The following is a 22,546-nucleotide window of genomic DNA, read 5'->3' on the forward strand; positions in this document are numbered from 1 at the left end:
ATGAGGAAACTCCAGACTTGCCAAAATCCTGCACTCCGGACTACGACGGGATGCCTTTTGATATCTCCTATCGAACACCTCCACAGTGAGACGCTTATGCTCCCAGTTAAGGAGCATAATGAACTCCAGCAGTTCCTGCTGGGAATCCAGCCAGCTGCTTGGAGCGGAACCGCCTCCTAGGAGCATCAAAAGGACCTTCCTTGACTACGTCGACGACGTCGTACTGACCGACATTCACAGTGGAGCCATTAACACCTTCACTGACTCCCTTCCCGTGAATGGCGTTCTTGGAGTCAAACCACCACCCATCGCAGACGAAGAGCTCGAGTTGCTGCGAGAAACGCGAGTGACTCTAGCGCAGCTTCGTTCTGGATATCCAGAATAGAACCAGACATACCCAATGTATGTCCTGCATGCAACGAGTCTCCGCATGACACTGACCACCTCTTTGCATGCACTACCAACCCCACTCATCTAACACCATTTTCCCTTTGGTCCGACTCCGTCGAAACAGCACGTTTCCTGGGCCTTCCGTTAGATGACGTCGCTGACAACACAGATAACCCTTACCATCCTAACGGGGACCGATAACCGTTAAAACAACAACAACACTACAAATGACTGAAGAGGAACAAAACGCTTCTTCGATAGTTCATTTCCGGAAGTAATTGGCTGTAGTAATTTATCATGTTCGTATCATTTCTCACAATACCTTAGTTTTATTTTATACATCGTCCGTAACAACGGCAATACCACAAAGTCCCTGAATACTTAAACTGTAATGTTTTCGACGGATAGCGTTGTTATCGATTATACTAAATTTCAAAACTTCAGTTGAAGCTGTGAACCATAAAAGAGGCGTTAAGGTTGTAGTTCGTGAATGATATCGCTAAAGATTAACATATTATTTTCAAAAACTTAATGTCAAATAAACGAACAAACAAATTACACCCTAGATTTATTATTTCATACTTTAGAAAATGCTCTAAAATAGATTTTTATAAATTTTTTAAATGAGAAATACCGAATATATCCCAAAAATAAATTTTAGAAACATGTTAAGGTCCTCAAAGTACGCTTCTACTTTTGGCCATTGGTGTACATATATTATTTGTGCAGTTTACCAAGAGATGGCGCACCTGTCTTGCTTTTCAATGCGTTGGAAAGTCATAAAAAATAAGATCTACAAAACAACTTAGTGGCTGCTGCATATGAAGTAAGCAATGAATACAGCTGAAAATTTAATCGTACTTCAGAAGCACATCGTATGTAATCAACAAAAAATTTGAAAACTCCAAACCTGCGAAATTTTAAAATTCCCGGTTTTTAATACACCTCTAAAACCCCCCTTTTTAAAATCAAATTAATGATTGGACGTGACAATATTTTCAAACGCTAAAAAGCAGGCCTGATAAAAATATATTGACAAAGTTCTACACAATAAATTTTCGTCTAAATTTTTCCTGCTTATTAATTAAATTTTATGGGCTTACCTCAGCAACACAAACATTGTCTTCACCTTCAGGCATGCAACGACCTTTTAACGGAACTTGATTGCTCAACGAAATGTGCAGCAATACGCATATCTTTTGCCTTTGAAGGTGACCACCTGGATCTGTACCAGCATGGAAAAGAACCCGCACTACTGGTGAGTCACGCGAAACTGTGGGTTTTATTAAGTGGGCTGATATATCCAAATGCATATTAGTTTGCTGTAATTCAATAAGTGCCGCTGTGGTGTTCTGCAAATAAATAAAAATTGAAAAGCTTTTATTTTAATCAATACGCATTTATGTCGTATGATATAATATTACGCAACTTCTTCTAGGAATAAGGGCATACATTAGGGTGCTTCAAAAAAAATTTTTAATTTTTTTTTCAACTCTTACCCCTCAAATGTTAGTGATTGACAAACAAAAAATCCTCCCTCAAGCCAGGCGCTGTAGCTCAACTCTAAGGGGTCGCCATTTTTTTTTTTTTTAGGTTCCCATACATTTTACATAGGAATTTTCGTTTTTTCATTCAAACTGAAATTTCACCAACTAATTTTTGTTTCTCAAAAATAACCGTCACATATTCAGAAAGTTCATTTTTCGGCCAAATGGTCACCTTCGTTTAAACATCTCAACCCGGTGCAGAATTTCAGATATACTATTTTTATATTCTGAATGTTGTCCCCAAGCTCCTCGAGCGTTGCTGGTTGAGTGGCGTAAATATTTGATTTAACAGAAAAAATAATATAGGAGCGTTAAATCACATAATCATTGACTGAGCCATTCTTAGAAATTAACGAGTCGCCAAAGTTTACGCGCAATGTCTCCATGTTTAGACGCGAAGCATGAGGCGGCGGATGCTGGATGTACTCTGTTGAGCTGTTGAGAAAAAAGGGGTTTGCCGTACGCACACATTCTTCATTGGATGGGGATGGTGGTTACACCCGATCAAATTGATAAAATAATTTCTGCGGAAATTCCTGATGCTGAGAAAGATTTAGTATCATACGAAGCGATGAAAACCAATATGGTTCATGGACCTTGCGGACACCACAATCCCACTTCGGTTTTTATGTCTGACAATAAACGCACGAAACATTATCCCATTGCTTTTCTTTCGGAAATGCAAACTGGAAATGATGGATATCCATTGTATCGGCGTCGCTCACCAGACGACAATGGCAGAAAATTTAGCATTCAACTTAGAGGAGTGAATATCGAAGTCGACAACACAGGGATCGTACCATATTCGCAACTGTTGTCTAATTCACATTCTAAACTCATGTCAATGCATTATTTATATAAATCAAAAGTAATTACAATAGTTTTAGCGGTTTTGGCCTACAATTTGTTGCTATTATTGTCCCTAGACATCGATGTATGCTCCCCACTCAATTTCTAGTATTATTTCCGGATATTTTGACCCACTAAGTCCATGACTCAGCTTTTTGGCCTTATTTTGATGAAATTCGTTGTTTTCGAACACGATTTTCCAAAAAGTTCCAGATGTTTTGAATAGCATTAATGTATGGTGATTGCGGGACGGACCTATGGATTTATTTTAATTCCATAACAACCCTGCACGTAAAAGATGAGATGGGTATTTTGGGTCGTTATCTTGTTATAAATAGAAGTGGCCGCTATTAACAGCCGATTTAAGCACACTTAAAATTTAAATTTTTTTCTTAAAATGTTCAGATACACATTACTCCTACCGTGGCAATACATTTTTCCTTGCGACTCTTCATTGATCTTTCTCCACACTTTTCGTGATCTATTCGAACCAAATATATTAAATTTTGATTCGTCGGTGAACACAATGTTTTCCCAAAACCAATACGCTTTTTAGATTTTTTAGATTAAATGTAAGATAATTTAATGCCAAAGATAAGACACTTTGCCCCAATTCCATATGACGTTTAGTTTTTTTTTTTTATCCTGCCCGCCAATTAAGAAAAATCGTCAAAGTTTTTGCTTTCTGCCCAAGCGCTTATTTATCTGATAGTATCTCGGTCACTATTTCCCTTCTAGCTTCGAAAATATTTCGAATTTCCATCTATAACTTTGGGGACATATTCTTAAATTATTTTTAAAGCAGGCTCCCCCCTTAAGGTCTGTCGAAGAATGGCTGACCAACTGTTGAAATAGACCATAGGCTTGACATAGCCCCACAGGAAATAGTCCAACAGCGTCAAATTGCACGACCGAGGCGGACAATGGGCCATTTCGTGAGATGCCACTTTCACAAAAATTTGGTTTTCAATAAATCGATTATGACATTTACTGCGTGGCTTGTGGCGACCTCGGGTTGGAACCACATATTGGCCACGTCCATATCATAAAATTTGGGCCATAAATATTCGATTATCATTGAGCGGTAACGTGCCACTTGATCATCATGGAAGAAGTACGGCCCAAATACGCCGCCGGCTCATAAACCGCACCCAACCGTAATTTTTTCGGGATGTAATGGTGGCTCATGGAGTACATGTGGATTGCTGCCTGACCAATAACTTATTGACGAAGCCATTCAGTCAGAAATGACCCTCATCGCTGAAGATGATTTTTCGATGAAAAACCGGATCATTTTCAAGTTGTTGCTCAGCCCAATTCACGAACATACGACGATTCTGGTGGTCAAGCGGCTTTAGTTCTTGCATCAATTTGATCTTGTAAGGATGTAGGCCAAGATCTTTTCGTAAAATTCTCCACAACGACGTCGCAAAGATTTCCAACGCTTGAGAAAAACGTGTGAGAGACTGATTTGGGTATTCCTCAATTGATGCGCTAGCGGCAGCAATATTATCGACTACGGGCACTTCTTTGTCTCATTGGCACGGGACCATTTTGTAGTGTGCATGTGAGTTCAAATTTTTACACCAGACGCTCAATTGTTGATCTGACAGGTCGTAGCGCTTTTAAAGTTGAGGCCATTGACTCCGAACTTCGGTGATAAATTTTAATAATTTCGACTCGTTGTTCGATCGTATATTTTTCCACGATGAAATGGGGTACCTTACTAAAGATAAATGTCAAAAGAACGGGAAAAAATATGGCGTCGCTTGATGTCCCTATTGGTCTACTTTTGTAGTGTCACTATTGAAAAACCCGTTATAAGTCCATGTAATAGCTCCCCTGATATTACCATCACTTATCTATCTGGAAAATATCATATATCTGGTAAATATCATGTACTTATGGACATACATAGCTTAAGCTAATCTTCGCATCCGACCATTTGTATATATGTAAATATCTCGATCGATAAACCTCTGATTTTATTTCCTGTGCCATTTTAAAGCTACGTACATATATGTATATGTATGTGTATTAAGTACACTTAATATTTATTAATACAAAATTATGTTTCGTTAGAAGTTCAAGCCGTTGTGATAATAAAACTATAACCCAATAGTTTCATGTGGAGATCATCTCAAATCAGTATTCACATTGATTGGGTTGATATAACCATTTTCGTTGACATAATTTTCTAAATTGGTTCGAACCACCCGAGGTCACCATTCTTTCTGTCGTAAACTGTAGACGTTAGAGAAAAACAATCAATGAAACGGTAAATAAACATTCTCGAAGCTCATAAATCACCACAATACGATTTTCTTTAGTTCCCCACTCCAATGTTAATAAGCGAAAGCAAACACTAAATTGATTATTATATAAACAAAACAAGAAAAAACGTTGACTTCGACTGCACTAAAGGTAATATACCCTCACAGGAGTATGTTTATAACTAAATCTGACAACGTTTTGCATCCTGTGGATAAGGTTTTGCTAGTTCTTTCTACATCCATAAACTATTAAGTCGATTTCAGGTTACTTAATAAGGAAAACAGATCTTGTAAGCCAGCTATATGATGTAGTGATCGTAAAGATATTTTGTTAAGGGAGTATTCTGGTCTAGAAATTAAAAAAATTCGATTTTTTTTTTTCAAAGTTTAACTATTCAAGAATTTGTGTACAAGAGGATTTTTCAAAATTCAAATTATTTTCGGAGATATAGGCATTTTTCTGACCTGGCATCCAAACTGGTTCGGCGGGACTAATCGAACAAAAGACATTACGCGAAACTTTAAACGCGTTTTTCTCAAAACTGACTTTTTCGGATCGATACCCACGATTTCTCAGGTTCTACTGGACCGATTTACTTGAAATTTTTATAGAGTCTTCTTTATAGGCTTGCCTATGGTTGGAACTAGCTCCATCTCCAAATTTTTATTTTTATTATTGTTAAAAAATTCGAAATAGTCAGAAAAAGTGATACAAATAAACTTTTTTAAGGCAGTCGCCATTTTGTGACAAAAAAATAGTTCCCACTTTTCCGTAGTTCCGGCCATTGCGACATTATTCTAGATTAATAATTTTTTTTTTCTTTCAGATAACTAGGAGGGTTGAAATCATGGGTATGGTCACGTGGAAATTTTTAGAGACCCCCCCCTTCGTCAGCTCATAATTTTTGAAATTTTTTACTTTTTAATTTTTTTCTGTACTCTTCTAAAATTAACAAATAACTAATAAAATAAATGGATAGTAAAAATATTAATTGCCTTTTTTTTACGACACTTTAAAACTTACATGAAATTCATGCTTCTAGACCAGAATACCCCCTTAAATAAAAATGTTTTGCTTTCAAACATTTGAATCCGATCGTTGAATTTGTATGACAACTATGTGCTATAGTGGTCCCTTATCGACGGTTCCGATAAATGAGCCGCTTTTGGAGAGAAAGCTGAGAAAAATGTACTTTATCAAGCGTTCAATATTTTGCCTCAAAAACACAAAAAAAATAAACACGGAAAAAAATTTGGACTTAGATTTGGATTATGCCTATGTAAATTCTAATATTATAATTTGTAAATAAAATAAAAACTATCTGTCATCTTGTATTTTTTTAACTTCTATATACAAATTTAGAATGAAAGTGAGATGACCGTCTTTCAGAACAATGAATAATTTAATTTTAAGTGTTAATGTTATCTGATTTTTTTATGAGTAATAAATTATATACTTACATTCAAATTACTGTTTTGATTCTCCAGCACATCAGGAACAATATATCGAGCTGGAACAGTTTGCTTTGTTGAAAATGGCCCATAACTCGCTCTGATGGACACGGGTTGTGTAGTTTGAACTACCGTGAAACGATCAACTGACAAGACTGAATCATATGTTTGTGCTTTACTTGGAGTTACGTTTGAGGATTTAATTGATATTTCCGGTGCAATTGGCGGCTGACGTGTATGTTTTAGAAAAAAACCACTTTCCGCAGACTCAAAATGAACTTCTACACATAAGCAAGCACCTAAAATATAATACAAAAAGTTTACAAAAGTTTTCATTGGTTAAAGTAGACGAAATATGTATAATTAATTCATCTCTCAACAACACATATCAATATTGTACATATTTAAATTAAACAAACTGTGTTTTGATGCGTAAAAAACTGTAGAATTAGCAAAATAACGTAACTATCAGGCATGTTCCGGAATCGCTTCAGCATAAAAATGATAAGGAAATCGTGAGACGGTGTTCTCAATACCACTTTGCGATTATGAATACACATTTTTTGAACATGAAATCGGTGCGATATGGCATGTTCTAGAAATCGTTTTCGCAAATTGTTTGGCATTTTGATATCGGAGAGAAAAAAGTGCGTGAAATTATTAAATTTGCTTCAAAACTTAAAATTAATACCTTCCTTTTCTAGTTTTAGGAGAAAACACAAAAGCCAACCTCAGGAAAAGATTTTTTTTTATTTTTTTAATTTTCGCAAACCTTCAGCCAGGAAGAAGTAGCTCAAATTTGCGGAATATATTGGATAGTCGAAAAAGTCTTTTCGTATTTTGTCAATAGATGCCGTTGCAGTCAATCACATTGTGTCATACCAATTAATGTATTTTTCTTGATCTCAAATAGACGAATTAACGGGCACATTATATTAGACTGTCAAATATCTCCCTTCCGCTTTTTTGCTCTTTATTCAATGCTTTATAAAAAGTGTTACAGTGATCGGATTTAGTTCAAATATGCGCCGTTTCGTTCGATAATCTGTTTCATTCTAGACGGCAACTTCATAATACCCCCCTCATAGAAACCCTCCTCCTTATTTGCGGAGAACTCGGACAGCCACTTTTCACAAACCGCTTTTGAGTTCAATTTTACACCAACAAGGGCGTTCGCCATGGTCAAAAACAGGTGGTAATCACTTGGCGCTATGTCGGGCTATATGATGGATGCGATAAAACCTCCCATCCGAGCTTCTGACGAGTCATCAGCGAAGTGTGTGGTCTGGCGTTGTCCTGGTGTAACACTACACCCTTCCTGTTGGACAATTCTGGACGCTTCTGGTCGATCGCCTGCTTCAAGCGGTCCAGTTGTTCGCAATAAATGGTAGAATTAAGCGTCTGGCCATATGGGAACAGCTCATAGTGGATTATTCCCTTCCAATCCCACCAAACACAGAGCAAAACCTTCCTGGCCGTCAATCCCGGCTTGGCCACTGTTCGGGACGATTCACTGGCCTTCGACCACGACCGTTTTCACTTGGTATTATCGTATTTGATCCATTTTTCGTCGCCAGTCACCATCCGCTACAAAAATGGGTCGAGTTCGTTCTTTTTCAGTATCATATTGCAGACGTTGATTCGGTCCAAAAGGTTTTTTTGCGTCAAATCATGCGGCACCCAAACATCAAGCTTTTTTGTGTATCCAGCCTTCTGCAGATGATTTAAATGGTTTGGTGACTAACTCCCACCTTCTCGGCGATGCCACAAGATACCACATGCCGGTCTAACTCGATGTTTTCTTATTCATGGTGTCGTTTTCACTCGCTCTGAATTGTTGAAACCATTCCTCCGCAGTTCAAAGTGTAGAGTAATATCCCCCAAAACACCATTAATGTCACGGAACGTTTCTCTATCGGATTTGCCTTTAACGAAGGAAAACTTTAAAATAGCGCGAATTTCAGCGTTAGTGAACGCCATATTTATACGTCTATAACTGTTGAACGCAATATCCAAAATAATCATGCATAGCGTCGTTTTGTAGGTTATGTCAAGACCTTTCAAAGATGTATAGTATTGCCAGATACGAGCTCTGTTGCGCTTTATACATTGTCGCGAAATTCAAAAGACAAAAAGGAGGAAGGGAGTTATTTCATATATATCATTAATGTCTCTAGCGTATTTAGTAATTCATTTATCATGCTTTTAGTAATTTTTAACGGTACCAATATATGGGGAGTGAGCGGAGTTGTTATCAACAGAGTTCATCCATTTTTTTATAACTTTAGTTGTTTAGGAGATATGTACATTAAACTTATTAGAAGGCGGGGTCACGCAAAATTTTCATAATTTTTTGCGCACAGATGGCTCTTGCTACTGCGATCCCTTGCGCCAAATTATTCCTAATTAGTGCTTAGTTATGGGGTCGGTTAGTGGCGTTTTGTGGGCGTGGCAGCGCTCCGATTACGCCCATCTACCAAGTTGTACTTTTTTTTGCCAAGGAACGCGCATACCAAGATTCATCAAGATATCTTAACTGTTACAAATTGCACGCTCGGACGGACAGACGGACGGATTTCAACAACAAGACGGGTTGAGATCATTCCTCATCATTTGTATATACATATATAACCCTATATCTATCTCGATTAGTTTTAGGTGATACGTGCAACCGTTAGGTGAAAAAAACTGTTATACTCTGAAGCAATATTTTGCAAGAGTATAAAAACAGTCAAGAGAGAAAAGACTGAACAATTTTGCAGTATCCAATTTACGATTTTAATTCTTGTATTTGGGGTATAATTTTTTCATTTTTATCTATTATTGTTACGCTTCTTGCAGAGAAGAAGCGAGAAAGGTTGAGAAATAGCCATTTACTTTTGAGATTTTGCCATCGATTGCATTTTCCGTCTGCAATGTCATCAGCATATGAGGTGATAGAAATTCTCCTCTGTACGAAACAGTACGGATAATTGTTATTCAATCTTTAACTTTTTGGCGGTGTTTTTGGACCCTCATTCCTTCAGATGTTAAACATATCCCTTCATCTTCATTATACCCGACTACAAAGTTCACCGATGTTGGAACGCGGATTGCGATGCGTAGCCAGCTGCTGCTTAAAGTATGTTAAGGTTGGGACTTTGTGCTGACATTCTTAAAGTTTGGAGCCTTTCTTGGACAATTTTAAATAGGCAATTGATAAGTAAAATCCTCTCTCGACGAGAACAAATACAAAACTCTATAAGTCACTCATTATTCCCGTCCTGCTATGGTGCAGACGCATGGACGATGAAAACATCTGATGAGTCGACGTTACGAGTTTTTGAGAGAAAGGATCTGTAAAAGATTTATGGTCCCTTGCGATTTGGTCACGGCAAATATCGCATTCAATGGAACGATGAGATGTATGAGATATACGACGAGATTGACTGGAATTAAGAGACAGCGGCTACTCTGGCTAGGTCATGTCGTCCGAATGAACGAAAACACTCCAGCTCTGAAAGTATTCGACGCAGTACCCGCCGGGGGAAGCATAGGAAGAGGAAGACCTTCACTCCGTTGGAAGGATCAGGTGGACAAGGACCTGGCTTTGCTTGGAATATTCAATTGGCGACACCTTCCGAAAAGAACAAACGACTGGCGCGCTGTTGTTTCGGCTATAACCTACGCTACTGAATGGCGAACGTAAAATGGATCTGTATGTCGTGTATAGCGGAAAGATTTCATACCGATCGAAAACACAGGAGTTTCGTGCGGCTACATTGATCGAATGGCGTCAAACAAGTTTGACGACTCGCCAAGAGCTTTTGTAGGAATGAATAGAATATGATACCACACCAGACTTTTTCCGGCCTCTGCATAATGTTTTGGATGGGAGAAGCTTCACCTCAAATCAGGACGTGAACCCCAGTTGTGAGGATCGAAAAGGGACTTTGAATATAAACACCTCAATTCGAAGCTAAAAAAGTTCCCGGATTATCTATTTGGCAGAGTAATTAGGCAGGGAATTAATTTTAAATAAATATTTAACATTCTGTACAGTTCGATTTATTGACACTCTAATAAAATAGTTGCATGCGAACAAATAATTAATGTGTTAGCAAATGTAAGAAAATAAATATATAAGAATAATTATGTCCCATATGTAGAAACCCTATTCGTGTAGGGTAGGTAAGGAATATTACTTACTTTTTTTTGGTAAAAACCAGTGTGGTTCTGGTGGGGTTAATTTGTTAACCGAAACAGACCCGGATTCAGCCAGGGACTGTCAACTCGTCAAAATTCTGCCAATACAACAAAACCATCAACCAATAATACAGAAAGGATTCCCACAACAGGCGGTTCTACGGACCGGAATTGACCCGTATTTTATTCGGCCAGAGCCTGTTTTTTAGGCGATCTAACCGCGTTTGGATCGGTGAGTATTATTTTAAGTTTGTCGTCACTAGAGTAACGCCTTGAAGCAGGGTTGCTTCGTACCTTCCTGAATCGTGCTGGCATTGAGTCCAACTCGGGCCCGGAGGAATTTTTCTGCTGTGCGCTAAAAGGCTTCATCCAAACCCCACCGTCGGTCAGGTGTAACACATGCAATTGATTTAGACTTGCACATGTGGCCCATGTTGCCAACGCACTACTGTGACCTTAGCCTCTATGGTGGACGAAGTGGATAGAGCACCTGAAGTCCTGTAACCTCTCCACTGGCGTGAGGAAGCTTTGGTCTATTGTCAAGGCCTTGTTTAACGCGAAGAGACATGATGACCGAATTGAAGTTCAATTCAATGATCATGCCTCTTCGGACCCGAAGAAATGCGCGAGCTACTTTAGCCGGCAATTTTCACTGCACCCTTTGGTAAACAAAACCAGGCGATGTGTTAACCTACGGCTGCGCAAAATAGCAAAAGACTGCGCGCCACTTACTTTCACTGATGAGGAGGTTCAGAATGTCATCAACAAAGTGAAATCGTCTAAATCCATTGGCCATGATGAAATCAATATGCTTATGCTGAAACGGGAGTAAGCTACCTCCCTAAGGTCCTCAACCTGTCGCTGACTACTCTTCAAATACCCGATGTGTGGAAAGTCTGAAGAGTGGTCCCACTACTGAAACCTGGAAAACTCGCCAACAAAAGGGAGTTCTATCGTCCGATAACTCTCCTCTTCCCAGTAGTGAAGACACTTGATGCCTTGCTACTCCCGACCTTCACTCACCATCTGAGCCTAGCTATGGATTCCGAAAAATGCAAGCCACAGCACTAATCGTCATACACGCTCAGATAGTTCGTGGCCTCAACCAGTAACCACCCTATGAGAGAACGATCCTCGTAGCGGTGGCTACGGTTGGTTGGGGTTCCGCAGAGTGGTGTTTCTCCCGCTATTGCTTAACTTTTACATCTTAAAACTGACACAGCTCCGGAGTTAGTTTCCATAACTGAGTACGTTGATGATTGTACGAGATTGACGTCAGGCAATGGAGTCGATGGCATGTGTTCAGAGGTTAAAGGCTACCTCTCCGACCTTTCTCGCCTTTTCTCTGCACGGAACTTAACACTCTCCCCCACCAAATCCAAAGGGACCATATTTACGAACTGGACAAGGAGTCTTAATATTGTAGTCGATAGCGTCCAAATTCTGACTGTCAATAACCCTAAGATTTTAGGTGTAACTTTTGATAGTCTATGCTCCTTCACTCCTCATACGACCGCGATTATCGCTAAGGCACAGAGCTGTAAAAAAATCCTCAAGTCGCTAGTCGGCAGCACATGGGGAAAGGATAAAGAAACGTTTTTGGCAACTTACAAGGCAATCGGCCGGCCGGTCTTCAACTCCTCCGCACAATATGGTCACCTGGATGCAGTGGAACGCAGATGAGGAAGCTTCAGACTTGTCAGAACAATGCACTCCGGACGACGACAGGATGCCTCCTGATGTCTCCCATGGAACACCTACATAGTGAGACCTAGTGTAGTGAGTAGTTTTGTATCACTGCAGCTGCCCCCTAAAGACGATCACCAAGGGGCGTAAATGCCCCTGGTGGTCTAGTAAACTCTCGGATCTCCGATCGAATGTACGTAAGCTTTTCAATAAAGCCAAGCGTATTGGGAATTGGGAGGATTACAAAAGCAGCCTAACTGCTTATAATAAAGAGATTAGGTCTGCAAAACAAGAAAATTTCAAGAATTTCTGTGAGAACGTCTCCTCAGTACCAGAAGCAGCTAGACTGCACAAAGCTCTGGCCAAGAGGAAGACGAACACAGAATTAGCGATTCAAAAAGGCGATGGCACTTATACGACAAATGCGGAGGAGAGGGCTACGGTACTCCTACGTGCGTATTTTCCGGAGATGGTTGAGGTGGACCTGTGGCTACCTGTCGCAGAGCACAAGCCGTCTCGCCGGGACTGGGTGCTCGCAAGAAAACTGTTTACTGCGGACTCAGTCAGGTGGGCCACGGCCTTGTTCGCCAAATTTAAGTCTCCGGGTGCGGACGGCATCTTTCCGGCGCTTCTGCAACAAGGTGAGCAGGTCCTACTGCCACACCTTGTACAGCTGATGAGAGATAGTCTGGCGCTGGCGTATATCCCTGAACCCTGGAGGACAGCAAAAGTGATCTTTATACCGAAATTTGGAAGGAAAGACTATTCGCTGGCTAAATCCTTTAGACCGATTAGTCTAACCTCCTTCTTACTGAAAAGTATGGAAAGATATTAGACCAGGAAATAAGATCGAAGGCTCTTGAAACTGCACCTCTGCATGCAAACCAGCACGCGTACAGAGCGGGCAGATCGACGAATACCGCCCTGTACCAGCTAACCTCGACGCTATGCGCCTTCCTAGACATCGAAGGAGCCTTTGACAATGCGTCCCACAGGAGCGTGGCAAGGGCACTGGAGAAAAGGAATGTGGCACCTACAGTGCGCAGGTGGATAGAGGCTGTACTGCGCACCAGAATAGCTGAAACCACATCAGGAGGCACCACTATCCGTCTCGGTACTACAAAGGGCTGCCCACAGGGAGGAGTGCTATCCCCCCTGTTGTGGAGCCTAGTCGTGGACGAGCTACTGGTGCTGCTAACAAACAATGGAATCCGCTGTCAAGGATATGCGGACGACATTGTTATCATAGCTAGAGGCAAATTTGTGAGTACTCTCTGCGATATCGTTCAAAGGGGACTAGGTCTAGCCAAGGGTTGGTGCAACAGTATTGGACTAAACATCAACCCCTTGAAAACGACCATCGAGGCGCAGGTCTCTGCCTGGCCTGAGAAACTTAACACTCGAAGGCAGGGAGATAGAGATGACAAACATGGTCAAATACCTAGGTCTCACGCTGGATTCCACGTTAAGATGGAAGCAGCACATTGACCTGACCATGGTCAAAGCTACTAAGGCACTGATGGTGTGCAGCCGGCTGGCTGGTAGATCCTGGGGGTGCAAACCAAGAATCATCAGATGGTTGTACACTATGATAGTGCGTCCAATTGTCACTTATGGGGCGGTGGTGTGGGCACCTAAAGCAGAGCAAACGACGGTAGCACTCAAACTATCGAAACTGCAAAGGCTCGCGTGCGTCTGTATGACAGGAGCTATGCGCAGAGCTCACCCCGCTACATCTACTAATTGGTCAAGTCGCCAAGTACACTCTGCTTCAAATGACAGCAGAGGGGACTGGCAAAGGTAAAATAATCTCGTCCCAACGCATGGAAGAGCTAAGTGGCATCATACCATTGGCTCCTCTTCCAAGGGACGGCATTAACAAAAAGCTGAACTTCACTAAGAAGTTTAAGATCACCCTCGGCAGCAAGGCTGAATGGAGCGACTCCGCATTCGAGCTGCTACTCAGGGATAGCTCGATCAGGTGGTACACCGACGGCTCGAAAACGTCGGAGGGAATTGGCGCAGGGGTCGCAGGACCACGCACAAAACTCTCCATACCAATGGGTAAGTTTCCGAGCATATTCGAAGCGGAGGTATTTGCTATAAGTCGGTGCGAGTTAAACCTCCAACGCGGCTATCGCAACGAACGTATAGCTATACTCAGCGATAGCCAAGCGGCACTCAAGGCGATCTCGTCATACGAGTTAAAATCGCTATTGGTGCAGGAGTGTATAGACCGGCTCAACAGTCTTGCAGAATGCAACCAGGTGCACCTTATTTGGGTGCCAGGCCACAGAGGCATCGCCGGTAATGAACTGGCCGATGAGCTTGCCCGCTCTGCAGCATCCACCAGCATGGTAGGACCGGAACCTTTCATAGCGGTGGGTCCCCACACCATAAAGGAACAGGTCCGCAAAGATGTAACAGTGGGTAGGGAGATACATTGGCAACACCTTCCAGGCTTGCGGCACGCAAAGTTGCTGATGAAGGGTTATAACCTCAAAAGGTTTAAATGCATAATCAATCTCCCAAGAAAGAAAGTCAGGCTACTGATCGCCTTTTACACCGGCCATTGCAAATTGAAGAAGCACTTATTCAACATGGGCCTAGCTTCTTGTGCAAATTGCCGGTTCTGCGATCTGGAACCCGAAACTCCAGAACACCTGCTAATGGATTGCACGGCAATCTGTAGGCGCAGGACCAAGGCCCTTGGATCCATGTTTCTAAATAGGGATCACATCGCCTCAATAGCACCTAGCAGTATATTGGAGTTCATCAATTTGCTGGGGCTAGCTGGGACGCTATGAGTCAGGAGAGGGCAGTGAGACGCTTATGTTCCCTTATGCTTAGAGCGGAACCACCTCCACATTAAAAGATCTTTCCTCAAGCACTGGCCGCCATTCACAGCGGAGCCAACAACACTTAGATAATCTTTACCATTCTAACGAGGATTAGATAACCATTAGAACAACAAAAGGATGCCTAAGTGAAAGAGACAACAAAGCTTGCTATTTTGGCTGGTATTTAAAATAGATTCCCCCGAATTCAGGGATAAAATGGATATGTGTGAGAAGGTTATACAGAATAAGAAATAAATGTTAGATTAAAGAAACGAATTCGTGAAGTGTTAACGGATAAAAAGATATCAAAATAAGTATAAAGTTCATTATAAATCGAATAAATACGCGGCTTAAATAAAAAAATGCCAAGGATATAAGGATATGTCGGTGTTGGGCCGACCAGAGTTATATTTTAAATAATTACCGCTAATTCAAAAAGGAATTCTAAGCGAAAAACTAATAATGTGGACATTAATTTACTGCATTTTGCGCACAATCTTTATTCCTTATTTATTTTGGTTCGTTTATATAATATTTAGATATGGTTGTATTAGTAAATCAAATTGAATAGAAAGTGTAATGTTGAAGCAAAGGCATTGTGGGACGAGCCACAATATATTATACCAGCTGCGCCTGGCTTACAAGCAACGCTGAAACGAATACGACACAAAACGAAACAAGGAATACATATTTAACCGTTAGGCTTGAGGAAGCCCGCTGTTATTACTATATGATCTCGACGCCAAAGCCGATCTTCTTTTGAACGTTCCCACAGAAACGCCGTACACTCGCCTAAAAGGGACACTGGTCGAACCCTTTACGCTCTCTCGAGAAGCGCGACAACAACAGCTTCTCGATCGAGAGACCTTGGATGATAGAAAACCGTCGCAATTTCTACGCCATCTCAGAAGCCTCGACAACACCGTTCCTAACAACATTGTTCGAACTAAGTGGCTCAGCAGACTTCCGATGACAACGCAATCTATACTTGCATCTCAAGCAGATATGGATCTCGATAAACTCGCATCTCTGACAGACAAAATACTCGAAATTTCACTGCCAGCAGCACAAATTAACTCCAAGAAGCAACAACAACACCAGCAGTCGAATCACGCATTTCCCGTCTCGAAGCTTCTATTAACCCCTTGACGTATTTCCACGAGTCAGACTCGTGGTATAATTTTTGTGCCTAACATGATTATCACGAGTCTGACTCGTGGTGTGTAGAAGTGTACATTTGGTGAAAAGAGAATTTAAATTTTCCCGTTATTATTATTTTCGATTCTCATAATAATAAGAATAAGATTATTATAGTTGATGCCGTGCACATCTAATCTAAAATAAATTGTTTTATTACATGCATTCACATTTCGTTTTGTTTTGCGACTGTTCGTAAGCATCAAAACTGGTTTGTTTAGCGCAAGTTGTATGCGAACAGTTGGAAGCGAATTTCGTTGCGCTAATTGATAAGTCAAAGGGTTAACGAGCTAGCTTCCAGTTTTTAGCGACAGGGCATATCTCGTTCCCGTTCTCGTTAGCGCTTTCGTTCGTGCACATCTTCCCCAGTACTGAACAACGACACGTGCTGGGATCATCAAAATTTCGGCAATAAACATACCGTCGGACCGTTAGTGGCGATTAGCGGCTCCTCACTCGAATCCAACCACCTTTTCATAACAGATCAACAAACTCAATTTTCTGGTGGATATTGCTGCTGATCTCCTAGCTCCATCGCCACGATCTGGTTTGTCACCATTCAATAGGACATTACGCTTAAGAAATTACTTCGCAGACCTTGCACCACAATCCATCTTCCGACATGGTCTAAAGAAAACTTTCATTTTCAAAGAACTATCGACATGTTCACACGTTTTTATTCGTCGCGACGCTCCACACCATATATTCACTTCACCGTATGAAGGACCTCACCATTGTCATTTCAAGCCATGAAAAATATTTCATCGTAAACGTCAGAGACGAAAGCAATACAGTTTCGATAGACCGGCTAAAGCCTGTTTATCTACTTCCCGACGATAAGCACAATGAGCGCGATCAGAACAACAACGATGACAACAATACTACGCTTAATACATTAACTTCACCAGAGTCATCTGAACCTGGAACATCTCGATTTTCGTCGCCATCATACCGCCCGTCTGAAACCGATTCCAACTTATCTACACCGTCACCCAAGAGACGCGTTAGATTCCGCTGAACTACTTATCATCTTCCTAAATTACCAATAATTTTGATAACGTTCTCCAAGAAGGGGAGTTCTTGTGGAACGACCCACAATATGTACATATCGTCACCTGAAATGCAAAATAACGTAACACCATTTTCGGAAAATTACAATGGCGTGAATGAAACACGAAATAAAATGGAACATGAGTGAAAAAAAATTGTAATATTGGTTAAAACTGGTTTATATCTGAGTGCAGAATTTGAAAATGTTGAACATATGTAATATTATGTATGCAATTTGAAGTAGTGAAGCGTAATCAATAAGACACTCAATTTCGAATTTTTTGATGAGACGTTATTTTGCATTTCAGGTGACGATATATTATATTATTATATTTCAACTTTTAATACAACATGGCAACATCGTGTCAGCAAGTCAGCGCCTGGCTTAAAAGCAACGCTGAATCGAATACGACACAAAACGAAACAAGGAATACATAGTTAACCGTTAGGCTTGAGGACGCCCGCTGTTATTACTACATAGGACTACGCATCATACGATCAACTCTCTTCTCCTGCTGACAGCCACCGTGTGCGCATCGTACAATAACCCCCACAGGCACATTCCCTTTTTAAGGCTGGGATTTAGAAAAAGGATCTCCGGATTTCGGTGTTAAAATGGCTATGTACGGGTAGAGGAGGTTTTCCAGACTAAGAATTATATATATACATATACATATGGGCATTTTCACGGTAACGGACGCGACATTCGTACGCTTTTAAGTGCGTCCAAAACAAAGAAGACAAAGGAAAAGTTTATATATATTGACATTGTTTTGAAGGGCTGACGCAGTACTAGATTTTAATATATACGGGAAGGTTCTACTACAAATAAGTACGTAGTTATAAGCAATTATAAAGTGATACGGACGCGACAAAAATAGAAGTTTTTTTGAGGCGCATTCAGAAATATACAAAATTCAGCAAATTAAGGATTTATATATATATAAAAATATATATATTAATAAATGCGAACAGATGACTGTTATTCGTAGGTTTATGAAATATGTTAATTTTCCCTTAGTTTTTTTTAATTGAGTATAGAAGAAATACGGACGCGACATAACGGACGCGACAAAATCTTCCAAGAACAAAGAAATACAATTTTTTCATTATAACACTTCAATTTTATTGAAAATTAAGCAAAACAATAACGTAAATTAAAAATTCAAGTAACATTTTAGTAAAAATGACTTAAAAAATTAAGAAGAAAGTTATTAGTTTTTAGTATGGTCTATTTTAATTATTTTCTTTAATGAATAGGCGGTCCGAGCAACTTCAATAAATTTACTGTCGAAATATGAAAACCAATGCAAACTCTTAACTATAACTAAAGTGGGCATCTTGAACTTCGTCTTGGAATGTCAAGCGATAATTTTCAGCAAAATCAACTTGCATAACAATTTCATTAGCTGCTACATTTTTTTTTTAGTTTCAAAGTAATTTTGTTGGTGACGTTTAACAAAACAATGCATTTTAAAAGCTGGTAGCTGAATCTCTACATCATGAATTAAGTCGATTAATGGACCAATAGTGTAGTTTAAAGTTATGCGATCATCTACTTTTCTCCACTGTTTCCATTTGATTTGCGTATTAAATTTATTAATAAACTATATTGGAACTAGATCGTCTTTAATATCGCGTACACAGCTGTCACAATTATTAGCCATGCACTTTTTATTCATAACGTCGCAGCAAACTGATGTAAGAAATAATTCAGCTTTGGCAGGAATCTGCGGTATAATCTTTGTACAGCCTTCCAGTAGAAAAATAAAATTTGCTTGGTACTTACAGATACCCATATTGTGTCGTAAATTATTGATTAACTGAATGTAAGTTGGCTTAGAACGAATAAAAATAGTTTTGCAGACATTTTCTTCGGTATATTCGGCTTTGAAAAGTTGATATGCTTCTGTTAAGGTCATAAGCATAAAACGTTTTGAGGCTACTTTCCCATTGATTATCATTGTATCCTTTCTCCCAGGAGCTTGAACGCTGATTCCATCTTGCAAAAAGAATTGTTCAATTAATTTTTCGCGCATCTGGCTTTTTGATGACTTGGTTGTATTTTCATTCATCGTTTCTGTTGGCTTAATATATTTATTGCATAAAGATTTGAGGATAGCTATTTTTCTATTCAGGTTTTTAGGTAGCGCAGCCTCAACTTTTTTAATTGCTTTTCCCATCGTTTGTTTACAGCTGTAAATTTCGCAATTCAAATTGTCAATATTATTTATGCTCTTTTTTTGCCGCAAAACTTGCTATCTAACACGGTCCTTTTCTTTCTTCTTTTCTAATAAATTGCTATCACTTTTCATTTTTTGCGATAATCTTTTTCGGTACTCTTGCTTTCGTTTTGCTTCTTTCTTCTTGTATTCCTGCCATTTCTCGACGTTTTCTTTCATTTTCTCTCTATACTTCATTGTTATTACTTTTCTTGTTTCTTTTGCCGTTTTTGCCATCAATAAAATTTTAATTTTATGCAATTTCTACAACTTTATTTAATATTTAAGGTTTACGGTAACGGACGCGACGAATTTCAAACACCAATAAATTTTTTTAATCGTTTTTGCCGAGAGCCAATTATTACTTTTTTTAAGTGAAATGATGTATCTGCTTTTAGTCTGAAAGCAATTTACACTTCAACACTTTGTTCACTAATGAGAACAATAAATGATGTTTTTCGGTAACGGACGCGACATACGAATATAAGCAGAAGAAACACAAAAAACTACCGTTATTCGATCTCCACTCAGTCTGTCTGCTTGTTGAACATTATGTTACTATCAGCAGAAGATTTTTAAATTATAAAAACATCATAGTATTACTTTGAATTAGGGAATTTAACAAGGAAAACCGTTGGTATATTTGGTCAAAAAAGTCAGATTTTTGTAAATTTTGTGTATTCGTTGTATATTTCGGCTCAAAATTAGAAGAAAATAAAAATTCCTTTATATTTATAAAATTAACACATTTGAGATTTATTATTCATCAACAGAAAGTTTTCAGGAACTGTTTGAATTTTGCACGCGTGGTGGACCTTTTTGTGAAAATGCCCATATATATTACTATATATATTTCTTTATCTATTTTTTAGGTAAAAAATGGTAGTTTTTTAATGCCAAATTGACAATTTTCAACCAATCAAATTTAGTAAATATTCAAAAACTCTCGTTGGGTTATGATGTCAGCAAATTTGAAAAATGTCGTTTCGAGAAAAACGCGTTTAAAGTTTTACTTATGTATGTATATACTATATGTTTATACCTACGAGCGGTCGCTCTTTAAAACGTTGCCGTTCAGAAACTATTCAAGATACGACCTTGCCGATCTCAGAGGATATTTTTGGAAATATTAACTATCGAAAAAGCAAACAAAAAAACATAATTTTTTTGAAAGTGTCACACTGGTTATAGCCCCTTAAATGCAAATATCTCGAAAGCTACAAGTTTGCGGCAGCTATAATTATATATTCTTAATCTGGAGCATCAGCGCTATCCAACCATACCCTTAAACCTGGGATGGTATACTAAAGTCGGCTCCGAATTAGTGAAGTGTTAGTGGATATAAAAGTTTAAAATATAAGTGTGAAATTCATTAAAACTTTGAATAGCTATTGTTTAAATATTTACAGTTTTATTAAATGAATCTGAAGTGAAAAATGTGCATAAAGTGTTTTAAATGTAGTAAAATGTTATAATTTTGGGAATTTTTGAACTTTAAAGTCGAATATCTCGTAAACTAAGCGTCATATATTTTTAATCAGGAGGTTTTCCCCTTTCCAACGGCACCTTCAGATCGCGGCACCAAAGAAATCGGAATTGTGCCCTATTCTAAACCGCAGACACTTTTTCTCTTAAAATTTCAATATAAAAATTGGATGGGATTTAGAATAGCATTAAAATGGGTATGTACGGATGTGGGGAGGTCCTCCAGATCAAGAAAATATATATACAGTAGCGGAGAGTGAAATCCGGACAACCTGGCGGTTTGTGTTGAAAGCACTATTGAAACCGACAAATGTAATTTTTTGCGGAAAGGTTTATTCTTTCACATAAATTAGTGCTCTGTACACGTTTTATAACAACTTTTAGTGTTTTTTATTGGTTTCAAAGTTTATTTCGTGCTCGTGCTTGGTTACAGCTTAAATATGTCAAATTTAAAAAAAAATGTCCGAATTGCAAAAATGTAATATTTTAATTTTCCGAAAAGAAAATCGGATCATTCGGGAAATTAGTGATAGAGTTGGCTTCAGCATGTCTTCCATAGGGGAATTTCTAAAAAATTTCGATAAAACCAGGTCTCTTAAAAGAAACCTGGCTCTGGTGCAAAGAAGAAGACAAGTTTTAGGGGAGATCGGGTTATAGAACGTATCAGCGTGAGGGATCGCTTCAAAACTGCTGAGGACATTAAAGTGGGGTTATTTAAAGATGTCGATACGGAAGTAAGCGCAAGAACTGTTCGTCGAAGGATTCAAGAGGTTGGTTTGAACGCTAGTCGGGCCCACAAAAAACCACTTTTAATCTCAAAAATGCGTCAAAGCCGTTTACGATGGGCAAAAGAACATCAAAATTGGACTCAACTTGATTGGCGAAATGTAATCTTCTCAGATGAGTCCAAATTTAACATTTTTATTTTGAAACTAAGTACTGTTTCTTTTTTGTTTCGCTTTTACTTTTAAATTTGGCGAAGCAATTAAGCAAGTGTTCAGTCAGTAATTATTAAATTTTTTCATTTCACTTTATTTGTTCTTTTATTAAAAAAAAAACATAATAAAATGTGTGCAAAACGATCAGGTATGTTATCAAATATTTCTAAATTTTTAATTAAGTATTCTCCGTAGATTTCGATGAACCTTCCACCAACCGCGGTGTACGTACAAGTGCATCGAATGTTCTCACCTTTGCAGAACTAAAAAAAAAAATTTAATCAAAATTTATCACAAGGGAGAAGTGCATTACATTTGCGGAAGAAGAGGGCTTAATTTTAAGCAGTAAGTTGTGCCGTAAAATTAAAACGCCCATGATCCCAACTCTAGCGGGGAATAATATGATGGGCTCGTTTAAATGCCGTAAAGGTA

At 39.1% G+C, this 22,546-nt stretch overlaps 1 protein-coding gene across 2 annotated transcripts in view; it reads right to left on the minus strand.

Moving 5' to 3' along the window:
- The window catches only part of LOC120773451 (transmembrane protein 132C), a 44,449-nt gene that overhangs the window by 20,589 nt on the left and 1,314 nt on the right, over positions 1-22,546 (minus strand). For both annotated transcript variants that reach the window (XM_040102343.1, XM_040102342.1), the window contains exons 2-3: positions 6,521-6,810; positions 1,494-1,742 (exon numbers count right to left, since the gene is read on the minus strand). In XM_040102343.1, the coding sequence (XP_039958277.1) occupies positions 1,494-1,742; positions 6,521-6,810 (539 nt within the window). The remainder of the gene's footprint in view (positions 1-1,493; positions 1,743-6,520; positions 6,811-22,546) is intronic.

The sequence above is a fragment of the Bactrocera tryoni genome, chromosome 4 (assembly GCF_016617805.1).
Source record: "Bactrocera tryoni isolate S06 chromosome 4, CSIRO_BtryS06_freeze2, whole genome shotgun sequence".
In the NCBI taxonomy this organism is placed as follows: Eukaryota; Metazoa; Arthropoda; class Insecta; order Diptera; family Tephritidae; genus Bactrocera; species Bactrocera tryoni.